General features: G+C 47.8%; 1 protein-coding gene across 3 annotated transcripts in view; it reads right to left on the bottom strand.

Annotated features, from left to right (window-relative positions):
• Positions 1–1,962: 1,962 nt before the first annotated feature.
• CRB3 (crumbs cell polarity complex component 3) overlaps positions 1,963–12,228 on the bottom strand; it is a 30,224-nt gene continuing 19,958 nt past the window's right edge. For 2 of the 3 annotated variants that reach the window (XM_035097026.3, XM_060268697.2), the window contains exons 3-5: positions 8,061–8,122; positions 6,453–6,593; positions 1,963–2,317 (exon numbers count right to left, since the gene is read on the bottom strand). In XM_035097026.3, coding sequence (XP_034952917.1) covers positions 2,234–2,317; positions 6,453–6,593; positions 8,061–8,122 — 287 coding nt within the window. In that variant the 3' untranslated portion in view covers positions 1,963–2,233. Of the gene's footprint in view, positions 6,594–8,060; positions 8,123–12,228 lie in introns of all 3 variants that reach the window. The other variant, XM_088658335.1, reaches the window with a different exon arrangement.

Here is a 12,228-nt window from a genome sequence, read left to right as displayed (position 1 = left end):
GATGGTAAAACCTGTTTCTCAGAGAATGAATAATGGAGCAGGAAGGAGCGGCCAGGAACAGCCTCTATCAGCATCAGTGCAATGTTTACACCGTGAAGTGCAGCCCTTTCTCAAGGGGTACAGATGATACCTATATTTCCAGCCATTCCAAACCCATTTTGCACACTACAGAATCATAGAATCTTAGAGCTGGAAGGGACCCACGGGTCATTTAGTTCAGGGGTTCCCAGACTACGGCCCCCGGGCCGGATGCGGCCCAATTGGCCTCCCAATCCTGCCCGCGACGACCCCCGCCGCCCGCTGCCGCCGCCCGCTCTTGCAGCGCGCTGCACGCTTCCAGATCTGAAAAAAATTGCCGAAAATCGTTTCTGCGCATGCGTATGGGCCTCTCCCGACCCAGAAGAGGTCATTTCCGGTGCACTTCCGGGTCGGGGAAGGCCCATACGCATGCGCACAAACAATTTTCGGCGATTTTTCCGGCCTGGAAGCGCGCGCCAGCAAATGGGTGTGTGCATGCACACTGGCGCGCACTCCCCCACCCTCCGGCCCACTGCGCGCGCACTCCCCCGCCCTCCGGCCCGAAGGCGGGTAAGTCTGGGGACCCCTGATTTAGTTCAACTGCCCACAATGTAGGAATCTTGGCTAAAGCATCCACAACAGATGGCCATCCAGCCTCTGCTTAAAAACCTACAAGGAAGGAGAACGTCCTTTCTAGAGGAAAGGATGCCAGAGGAAGACTAGATCAAGCAACTATCAGATGGAATATCTGTCCACAATCTCTCCCCCCAACAATAATAATAATACAGTAATAATAGTAATTTGTTATTTATACCCCACTGCTCTGGCTGGGTTTCCTCAGCCACTCTGGGCAGCATCAAACATTTTTTAAAAAAACTTCCCTAAACAGGGCTCCCTTCAGATGCCTTCTAAAAATCATATAGTTGCTTATTTCCTTGACATGTGATGGGAGGGCGCCACTACCGAGAAGGCCCTGTGCCTGGTTCCCTGTAACCTCACTTCTCGCAGTGAGGGAGCTGCCAGAAGGCCCTTGGAGCTGGACCTCAGTGTCCAGGCAGAACAATGGGCCAGCAGTTTGGGGGCACTTTTACTTCACAGTCCCCAGCCGACGCACATGAAAGCAGAGGAAGTGACACTTTGCAGATGAGGGTAAGCTTTGAATTTTCTGAGACGACTTGCAAAGGGAAGGGAGGCTCCCAGTATGACAGGAATGGGGGCCCTGTGCCGCCCCCCCAATCTTATTGGACTGCAACTTCCATCATCCCTATTTAGCCATGGTGTCTGTTTGGGGCTGCCAATTCCCCATCCATGCAGTACAGTACCTGTCGCTGGCACAAGGCATTAGGGAAAGAAAATCATGTGTACATAAGAACTTGCAGGAGTAGGGGAATACTTATGGACAGGGCAGTGCATATCATAGCTGCCAAGTACCCCGTTTTCCCCGGGAAACCCCCGTTTTTACTTACCTTTTCCTGGTGGTCCCCCGTATCACTTCGTCTCCCGTTTTTCTCCTTTATTTTCTCCTGCCGGCGGCCATTTTTTTTCTTTCCGATTTGCCCTTCTATGGGCACCAAAAATGGCCGCCGCCGGCTTCAAAAGTCGCATCTACGCATGTCCAAAAGTACATAGACGCGACTTCCGGTGTCGGCGGTGGCCATTTTTTGTGCCCATAGATGGGCGGAGCGACACCGGAAGTTGCGTGACGCACTTCCTGACATGCGTACAAGCGACTTTCGAAGCTGGCGGCGGCCATTTTTGGTGCCCATAGAAGGGCAAAGCGACACCGGAAGTTACTTCGACGCAACTTCCGGTGTCACACGGCTGCCGGTCCCAGATTCTGCAGTCCGGGACTTGGAAGGTAAGGTGCATATGTTCTCAGAGCACAAGGTAACAGCACCGGCTTCCCATACATCTTGTCTTCTCAAAGCATCAACAGAAACCAGCAACAATATAAAAATTCAGTTTATTTTAGGAAAAGGGAGAGGGGAAGATTTTCAGTGAAGAAAGAACAGTGGGTTGACTTTGCAATGAGAAGGAAGAGAGAGGTACCCTTCCTTCTCTGTAACAGATGCTAACCATTCCTCCTCTAGGGTGGAAGCTTTCCATGCCGAGGCATTGCACAACGCTACTGCCTTATGGGGAGATGGATCTGCAAGCAGTGGAGCCTGTTGGCTTGAGGAGGTGGACCTGATCCACCGGGAGATCCACCAGGGAATCATACAGCAATAGTGGTTTCACTTCTGGCATCAGAGTTGCATGTTTTAGCAACTGTCATATTTGATTTGGCTGAGTATCCCACCTGTTCAAGGATGTGAAAGAACAATTGGATCAGGGGTGCAAGGAGACATCTGAGCATTCAGACTTAGAAGAGTACATTTCTAAGCTGCCTTCTCCCTCCTCCTAAAAAAACATAGTATAACTCGTGCACATTGCCTTGCCTTTGCAAACAGCTTGGTAAAATGCCTCTAATGGCAAAATGCTACTGAGGACACATCACATAGCCCAACGCAACCTCCTGTTACACATGCCTAGATATGACATGCATTTGTACCTTATCAAGTTAACATCTAAAAGCATGTAACGAGATCCTGATTATTACAGTGAAAAGCCAATTGAGATGCTGTTGTATATTGCATTGATTACTGTGGATTGAACCACTAAGCAGAGGACAAAAGCCAATAATAATAATAATAATAATAATAATAATAATAATAATAATAATAATTTATTTATACCCTGCCCATCTGGCTGGGTTTCCCATTTCCCAATTGGCTTTTGTGTCATTTGGTCTGCAATTTAATCATTAACACCCAGAATAACTCTTTCGAGTTTTCCGTGACAGTGGTTTCAAGTTTGGAAAGATATCGTGTAAATAATATTGTGGGAGAAGCTTAAGGAGACCCAGGACTAAAAGCAAGCAGTGTCCCATGAATGCTGTGTCTTTTTAATGATATATTTTGTTGGAAACGTAACATCTGAGTGAAGCACAGTGAGAGCCAAACCTCTATTCCTCAAGGCTACAGCGGCTGACACTTCCAAGCGGCAGGCTTTTGGACGGCCTTAGAGCTGCAGATAGCCAATCTGGACAATATTCCCCAGAGATGTTTTCCTACACACATCCTACTGAGGCAAAAGGAAGCTGTACAAAAGCCCCACAGTGCATGCAGGAAAAATTCCTCATGGAAATTTAAAATACATTCCCCCCTCCCCTTCAAAAAAGATTCCCGAGAACTGTAGCTCTGCGAGGGGGTAAGCTACAGTTCTCAGGATTCTAGGGTGGGTGGGGTGTGCTTTAAATGTATGACACAAGTCTTTGTGACCAGCCTTAATTGTCCATTGGTATTTTGGGCTAACTCCAGTTTATACCGAGGCAATCTACTGAGGTGGCCCCTCCCTTTAAGAAATGAAAAAACAAAACTAGAGGGCAAGTTCATTGACCAAGTGTTTCACACAGTGGAGACTTCTGAAAGGAAAAACAACAGCAGGTTAGCTTGTCTGCCCTCGTTCACAGAGGGTCAATGAGGGTGGAAACACTTGCTAGTCTGGCATTTCAAGGTGCTGGAATAATACCTTTCAACTCTACAGTTCTATGATTCAATGGCAGATTTATTCATTTTTTATGCATTGCCAATTTGAAACTGTGTGTCTGTAGGCAGGCTGCAGTCTCCAGCCAACTTTCCCCAGGTAAAAAACATTGTGCGTTTCCAAACCCAAGAGGGAGGTGGAAACAGAGCAAGGCACAATCACCTTTCCTTGGGAAAACTAAGAGAGTCGTGGATCAGAAAGGAAGTGCAAAAAACAGAGCTGCCCTTAAAAAAAGGAGTTCCCTTAAAGAGACAGGACGCTGGTGGCACAGAACCGCTGAAGCCAGTTGTGCAATGCAGTTCTGCCACCTAGTGCCTGTGGTGGAATAAAAGACTTTGCCACCCTTTGAATTGTCACTGTTCCACTGAACCAGGTCCTGTCAGGTTATTTGGCTGACCTGATCAACATCCCATACCCTTTTAAAATGTGGCTGGGGTTTTTTCGGGGTGTGTGTGTGTATTATTGGGTTATTGTTTTTATCTTGATTTTATATACTGTGACCTTTTTATGTGAACCACCCTGAGATCTCTGGGTATAGAGCGGTATATAAATTCTAATGATGATGATGATAATGTGGATGCCAGCGTAGCTCTTTGCCCTCTGGAGAAAATAATAATAATTACTCCTTTCTAAGAATATAATAGAAACACAATCTGATGGCAAATGGGAGAAAAGTCAAAGGAGAGACGGACAAACGTTAAGGGTCAAAAACAAGCCACAAGAAAGGGCATCATTTATAAAGACAAGGAAGGGGGAGCTTTTCTTACCACCCCCCAATAGGTTTAAGTCTCCCAAAAGGGTAGATTTCCATTTTTTTTAAGTTAGCCTGAGGAGGTTTCTGGAAAGGGCACATAAAATATCTAGGATATCCCCCCGCCCTCAGCTCAAGGCACAAGGTTGATACTCACAATCACTGCCTGGAAGGACCTGCCAGAACTGTAGAATTCAAATACCTTCCACAACTGAGCTATGGGCAGCTCCTAATTATGCTCTAGTACAGCTCCCATTAGCTGGAATGGGACTTAGGCAGGAGAGCACCCTGGTGAATGCTGCTTTATATTCATTAGCGACAGGGCTGTTATAGTTGGAGTTCACTTCTCAGGCACCCAAGTGCCTTGGCTTCACCATCAACTTGAGACAGACCAAATACCATTGTAGGGTGAGGCCATAGCTGCCAAGTCTCCCGCTGAAAAATGCGGGATCAGCAGCGGCGCGGCACCGGAAGTTGCTTCTACACAACTTCCGGACATGTGTAGAAGAGACTTCCGGTGCCGCTCCACCCATGCCTGGGCACCGAAAATCGGGCAGAGTAGCCTTTGATGGAAACTGATGTGGAGCAAAAGCTAGGAGACTGAATGAGAGTCAGGAAGGCCTCAGTTCAAATCATGCGTTCACAAGGACAACTTGGGCTGGCCTGAATGTTCCCTCCCAATCTGTAACATGGGGATAATCGTGCTGACCTACCCCTTCCAGCGTTGTTGGAAAGACTTGAAATAATGTGCATAAGGTGCTTTTGAACAGGCTAAAGCTGGCATCCCCAGACTTGGCCCTCCAGCTGTTTTGGGACTACAGTTCCCATCACCCCCCACCACTGGTCCTGTTAGCTAGGGATGATGGGAGTTGTAGTCCGAAAACAGCTGGAGGGCCTGGGCTAAAGCACACGTGAAATGCCTAAAGCAGGCATCCCCAAACTGCGGCCCTCCAGATGTTTTGGCCTACAACTCCCATGGTCCCTAGCTAACAGGACCAGTGGTTGGGGATGATGGGAATTGTAGTCCGAAACATCTGGAGGGCCGAAGTTTGGGGATGCCTGGCCTAAAGCATAGTTTTGTAATTGGGTTAACAATATCTTGTTGAGACCCTTTTGGAGGCCTGCCTCTGTTTATTTGATCGGTTTCTGTTTGGTATGGTCCTCCTTTAGTTCATTTAAAACAGGGCTGGAGGAATCTGTGGCGCTGCTGCTGGACTCCAGCTCCCACCAGCCCCTGCCAGAATGGCAAAACTGTAGCCCCAGAGCCCCTGGGAGGGCCACAGCTCTCCCCTTCCCTACTACGAAACATTTTAAGAGCCACCTGCCAACTCAAACTGGCCAGCTGTAAGGCAACGGGGTAATAACACTCTAGGTTGTGTCGACTTTTCTCTTGCCAGAGAAGGGAGATTTGCTTTTATTAAATAGTGGCATTCTGAAAGGCACAGCGCAATACATTTTCCATAAAAATAAAAAGGGCAGGCCTGCCCCAGATCGAACGTGGCAGGAGCAGCCTCCCCAACCACCTTCTGCTCTTTTCCTGACTCCTGTGTCAGCTCCAGTTGCAATTCCACGCACTCCCACTTAGAGTCAGAAGAGTTCGTTCTTTGGGGCAGCATAAAGAAGGGAGATCTAGCACTGTGCGGTTGGCATTGTGTGGGCTGAGGGCCGGGGCAGCCCTCTCTCTTCTGTGTGCCCAGAGAGGCAGGGTCCAATCTTGCCTTGAACTGTCTGCCTCTAGCCATTCCCGGCAGTGTGCATGTATGAGATCCAGCCGCTCCTCAAAGCCCTTTCTAAAACACATTGGGGGTGTCTCCTGTGTACAGCAGTTCACATCCAGCCTGCAGGAAAAGCTTTAAGAGGCTTGCCGGGAAATCTCAAGCCTGGCGGCAGCACCAGCAACACCAACACCAGCAACAGCAGCAGCAGCAGCAGAACCACCCTTTTAAATGTTAGTGTTTTTGGTTTTTTTGGAGTCCAGTGTGTTGAATGGCTACGTCCAAGCTGAGACCCAAAAGCAGAGCCCTTTCCCCCCATCTCAGATGAGTCGCTCTTCCGGGGGAAGCTTGAGGTTGGTGTTAGTTTCAACGCGGGCACCCACCTGCTCCTCACTGCTGGGCCGATATGTGCCCTCTGTCTGCCGCTTCTCCCGGATTTTGAGTCCCATAAAAACCAGCAGGCCGATCAGCAGGAGCCCCCCCAAAACACACGGCACAGCAATGGCTGCCTCCAGCTCCGACTTCTGCCGTGGGGAAAGAAAAAGGGGGAGAACATCGTTACAGTGGAGGAAAGTGAGGAAGGGCCTAACATGCCGCGGGGGGGGGGGAGGAGCCTGGTCTCCCCTGCATGCTCCTTAGACTTGCGCACCTTAACTGCACAAATCAAAATGGGCATGGGCATCTCTTGAAAATGTGGCTGCCCAGATCAACGACTTAACTTTTTAAAAAAAAAAAAAAAAAAGCAATTCATTTAGTTTTCCAAATAAACACATTAAAGACAATAAACAAACAAACATTCAAAAAACAAATACCACACACACAATTATCTTTTTAGCAATTCTTCCCAAATCTCTCATTCCCAATGCTCTGCCGAGTTTGACTTCCCTCCCTCCCCTCATTTGGTTTTCTTTTCAGATCTTATCTCGCAGTTCCTTTATTCCATCCATTTAAAGTCAATTTGTAGGATTTATTTCAGTCCTGCAAGTGTCTTTAAACTTCTACAGTTCTTTTCCATATAGTCCCCAAATTTGCTCCAATCTTTTTGGAACCTTGTCTCCCCCTGGTTCCGGATCCTGCTAGTCAGTCTCGCTAATTCCGCATAGTCTAACATTTTTGTCTGCCACTCTTCAATCGTTGGTAAATCCTGAGTTTTCCATTTTTGGGCTAACAAAGTCCTAGCCGTGGTTGTCGCATACAAAAACATTATATAATCCTCCTTTGCAATCTCTTGTCCAATAAGTCCTAATAAAAATGCCTCAGGTTTTTGGGGAAAGGTGTACCTAAGAATCTTTTTCAGTTCATTATATATCATTTCCCAAAATCTTTTAACTTTTTCGCATTTCCACCACATATGATAAAACTCTCCCTCCTTCTCATTACATTTCCAGCACATTTTATTACTCATCCTATACATGTTAGCTAATTTTGCTGGTGTTAAATACCATCTATACATCATCAATGACTTAGCTTGCTGGTGTAGCTTGGACCAATTGTGAGCAAACGGATGACCAGCCCAGCACCAGGAGGGTCATGTGACAGGTGCAAACCTTAACTGTAAGCCAGGTTTTAACCCCAGAGATGCTGCCCAAACCCAGTCCTTTGACGTCAACATTGCTGCTCAACTGACCACAGCACAGGAAGGAGGCCAAATCCAGCCCTCTTCTATTCCCCCCCCCCTTGAATCTGCTACCATGTTGTCTCAATTGGCTGCAGTCATTTTTGGGTAGTGGTGATAATAGCCGCAAGCCTCAAGCATGTAAATATCTATCCAATTTGCCACTGCAGGCAAGCGCTTCAAAAGACCCAAGGTGCCCTTGCCTGGGGTAAGGAAAGGCAGATCGAGCTAAGCTACAATCAGTCTGCACCTGCCTTGCCCAGACAATGATGTCCCTCTTTTAGGCAGCATTAGGCATCCACATCAAGCTCACCTCCCCCCCCCCAAAAAAAGCTGACACACACAGAGCGTGCCCAAGAGAGGCAGACATACATACCGAAAGGCGATATGAAGTAGCGGGAGGCAAGGCTGTGGTCTCCACTGGAGTGCTGTTAGTGCCTTGTTTTGGAGAGAGACAAACAGTAGGCATTAGAGAAGGAGGACAAGCTTCCACATGACTCAGGTCATCTTTGGCCAGGCAACAAATCATTTTAACTCCTCCCTGTTTCATTAAACCACAGCCAAGAAGTAACGTGCAACATAGGGCACTCTCCCCATGGAGAGCCATATTGCAGAATGGACCAATTCATGAGGTCTTCACACACAGACACACTTTTTTTAAAAAAAATAATTTTATTAAAAGATTTCCATGAATTGCAAAAGAACGTGCAATGTCTCTTTTTTAAGGGTTCGGATTAGACGACAAAAAATGCACTGAAGATACACCTTTTAACCCAAAGCATGTGAATCTCACATTACAGGTAGCTCGCATCTTGACGCTTATTTTACCGATTGAAGCATTTACTTCCTGCCGCCACCTGCGCAAATCAAATCATCACGGACTTGGCTTTGGAAAGGGGGTGCATGGGCTCTAGCAGGGTCCTAGAGCCCTGCCATCTCCATCCCCAAGCTGGGAAAGTGTTAACTAGGCTTCGGGACGGAGGCATGAGGGCTCTGGGACACTGCAAGAGCCCTTGTGCTGCCATCTCAAAGCCCCACCTTGCCAGGGAAGGAGGACCGTTTGAGATGTTCCCGACTTCATGCATTTTCCCAAATAACGTGGGGACCACTGGAACTGAACCCTCACACAAGATGCGAGTTACCTGCAGTTCAGTTGTGTGGTGGCAAGGGGAGGGGCACACATGTGACCCTATTTATGGCAGTGGGAGGGGAGGTCGAGCAGCCGGTGCAACTGCAGAGCGGGTAAACTTTTGCCATCTCTGCATTTGCTGCTGATCCCCCTTCAAGGAGAGAAGAGGTCATCCCCCCAGGGCCCACCCCCACTGACATGCAGAGAGGAGAGATAAGGTTTTTTGGGGGGGGTATTGTTGTTCCTTGCATTGATTTGTTACTACATAAAATGTTTCATACTGACTCCTAACTGTAAAAGCATACAGTGGTACCTCTACTTACAAATTTAATGCGTTCCGAACGCACATTCGTAAGTCGAAAAAAATTGTAAGTCGAATCCCATAGGAATGCATTGGGAGAAAAAATTCGTAAGTCGAAGCAACCCCATCTAAAAATTCATAAGTAGAAAAAATCCTATCTAAACCGCATCCAAGATGGCGGACAGAGCTCCGTTTGTAAGTACAGTGGTGCCTCGCTTAACGAATGCCCTGCTTAATGAAATTTCCGCTTAACTAAAGGGTTTTTTGAGCGGAGGTTGCCTCGCTAGACGAATTCGTTTTATGAAAAATTCGTCTAGCGAATTGCGGTTTCCCATAGGAATGCATTGAAATTCAATTAATGCATTCCTATGGGCAATTTTTTTTAAAAAAATAAATCAATGCATTCCTATGGGATTCGCTAGACGAATTTTTCGTTATAATACCGTGTTTCTCCTTTTTTAAGACGTAGGCATAATATAAGACATAGCAGGATTTCTAAGCAATTGTGCGATATAAGCCATAACCCGAAAATAAGACATAGTGATAGACCCTTCCCCCCTCCCGCCAGCAAACTCCCCCCCCTAAAAATCTCTCCCCATTTTGCTGTCGCTCCAAAGACACGTATTTCTTTTAAAAGCTTGTAAAAATGCACCGAAGAGCCATAGCTGCTGGTTGCTGCAGACTCGTGATTTCCCCTCCCGTTCGATTTTTTTTTTTTTTAGCTAGGCTGTGTGAGTGAAGAGGAGAAAAGTGGCATTTGCGGTGGGGAGGAGATGAAACAGGAGGAAGAAAAGAGGGGCGATTGAAGACGCTGCCTTCCCCTTTAGGGAGAGACTCTGTGTGCGCGTCTCTCTCTCTCTCTCTCTCTCTCTCCCCTGCGTGTCTCTCTCTCTCTCTCTCTCTCTCTCTCTCTCTCTCTCTCTCTCACACACACACACACACACAGCCCACCTCTCGCTTCCCCCCACCTTCCCCCCTTTTAAAAACCTTTTAAAAAGTGAGGATTCTTTTTCTTTCTATTGCTTGTCTGTAGAGCTGCCCCTTTAAGGATTTTTACTGGTACCGGGATCGCTGCCGGTGGCTTCTCGCTGTTTAGGAGCTGCTAAAAGTTAACATTTTGTGGGTAAGAGAAGCAGTTAGGACCAGCAGATTATCTCACCCCGCTTTCCTGCTGGCTCAATTGCTACAATTGCTACCATTTACCATTTTAATTGCTGCTCAACTGCCTTGTTTTCTACAGTATCTCTTATCAGCCGGTAGCCTCTTTGCTATCAGTGCTACAAAGTGCTACATTGTTGGAACTTTCGCTCTTAAGTCTTGGGCTGGCTGGTAGAGATCCTTATTTGCTATACGTACTGCATCACACAGATAGATTCCATTATACTGTACTGGTTTAAATTTAAGAAGCTCCAGTGTAGCAGATTGCTATTAAGTGAGTCCCCACCTGGGAGGAGAGAGAGAGAGAGAGCAGCCCTTCGGAGGAGCTCCCTCCCTCCCTCCCTCACGAACATCCCAGGGCCGGGGAGAGAGGGCTGGGCCAGGGACGCACACACCTCCCTTCCCTCAGACTCCCTCTCACGGAGTTTGGTGGTGGCTGTTGCCCGTCCTTTTCTTTCAGTCAAGAATCCTGCCCCGCAGGGAGCCAGGGAGCAAGAGGGGCACTGCTCCTGACGTAATAAAAACAAGACATTCCCTGAAAATAAGCCACCCAGTGTTTTTTTGAGGGAAAAAAGTTATAAGACGGTGTCTTAAAATGTGAGAAACACGGTAAAAGACCTGTGGAACGAATTAAATTTGTCTAGCGAGGCACCACTGAGGAAACATTCGTAAGTAGAGGTACCACTGTACATAACAAATTTAAAACAGCATTGAAAAGTGTCTACCCTGTGGCCTACACATTATAGTTTTGGCTTCTGAACCGCAGAGGTTTACAGTGCACCCAACCGACACCATGTACCCATGAAGCACATTTGCACATTTATTTCACTGCATAAAGTAGTTGCCAGAGCATGTATCAGTGATGTGCACACATGGTGAAACAAATAGCACCTCACACGCTACGGTCTCTAGGGAATGGGGGGTGTCCGGGTTTGAGTTTTATTTCTTACCTGCTGGTTAGTGGGTGGGGGTGTTGCTTTTGCTGAGGCATCCAGGAGTTATTTATTAAGTCTATCACGTGCCTGGAAGAGCAAACCTTGGACTGCTTGAGGGAAGCACCAGAGAGCCCAATTCCGGTGGTCATGGACAAGCTTGAGATTTGACACTGGATCAAGGGTGAACCAGTTGAGGAGAGCTCAGTTCAGACCTTTGGAGTCTGGACTGTGGCACGGGCAAATACAGCCTGTGTCATGTTCTGACCCTTTTCCCATCTGAAGATTTGGTGGTGACTATGCCAACTTGACCTGGGTCTCTGGGTGAGGCTTGAAAATGCCAGGTTGGTCCATAATAAGATGTCCCTCACCCCAATTTAATCAAGGATGAAGAAGCCAATGGGGCATCTATAAGTAAGGCCTAGGTGGGGCAGCAGTGTGGGGTTGGCCTCCCCCAGCAATGCCCCCTGAGTACCAAGTGTACCTCCAAGGTGTGCTTGGGGGCTGGTTGGGGGGCAGTTACTGTTACTGCCCTACCGATTTTCTGCCTGAGCTATCAAACATGGTTTCAGGCCTGGCATTGTGTCCCCCAAGACTGTTAGACTTGGAAGATGTCAACATTCACCACCAAGAAAGCCCTCTGCCTGGTTCCCTGTAACCTCACTTCTCGCAGTGAGGGAACCGCTATAAGGCCCTCGGAGTTGGACCTGTGTCTGGGCTGAACAAGGGGGCTGGAAACGCTTCTTCAGGTATACTGGGCCGAGGCCGTTTAGGGTTTTAAGACAGCACCAACTGTCTTTGGCTCCTGGTAAAGGTAAAGATAAAGGGGCCCCTGACCATCAGGTCCAGTCGTGTCCGACTCTGGGGTTGTAGCGCTCATCTCGCTCTATAGGCCGAGGGAGCCAGCGTTTGTCCGCCGACAGCTTCCGGGTCATGTGGCCAGCATGACAAAGCTGCTTCTGGCGAACCGGAGCAGCACACGGAAACACCATTTACCTTCCCGCCGGAGCGGTCCCTATTTATC

Source organism: Zootoca vivipara, chromosome 15 (genome assembly GCF_965207765.1).
Source record: "Zootoca vivipara chromosome 15, rZooViv2.hap1.1, whole genome shotgun sequence".
NCBI lineage: Eukaryota > Metazoa > Chordata > Lepidosauria > Squamata > Lacertidae > Zootoca > Zootoca vivipara.
The sequence above is the reverse complement of the archived record's forward strand: the minus strand, read 5'-3'. Positions and strand labels throughout refer to the sequence as shown.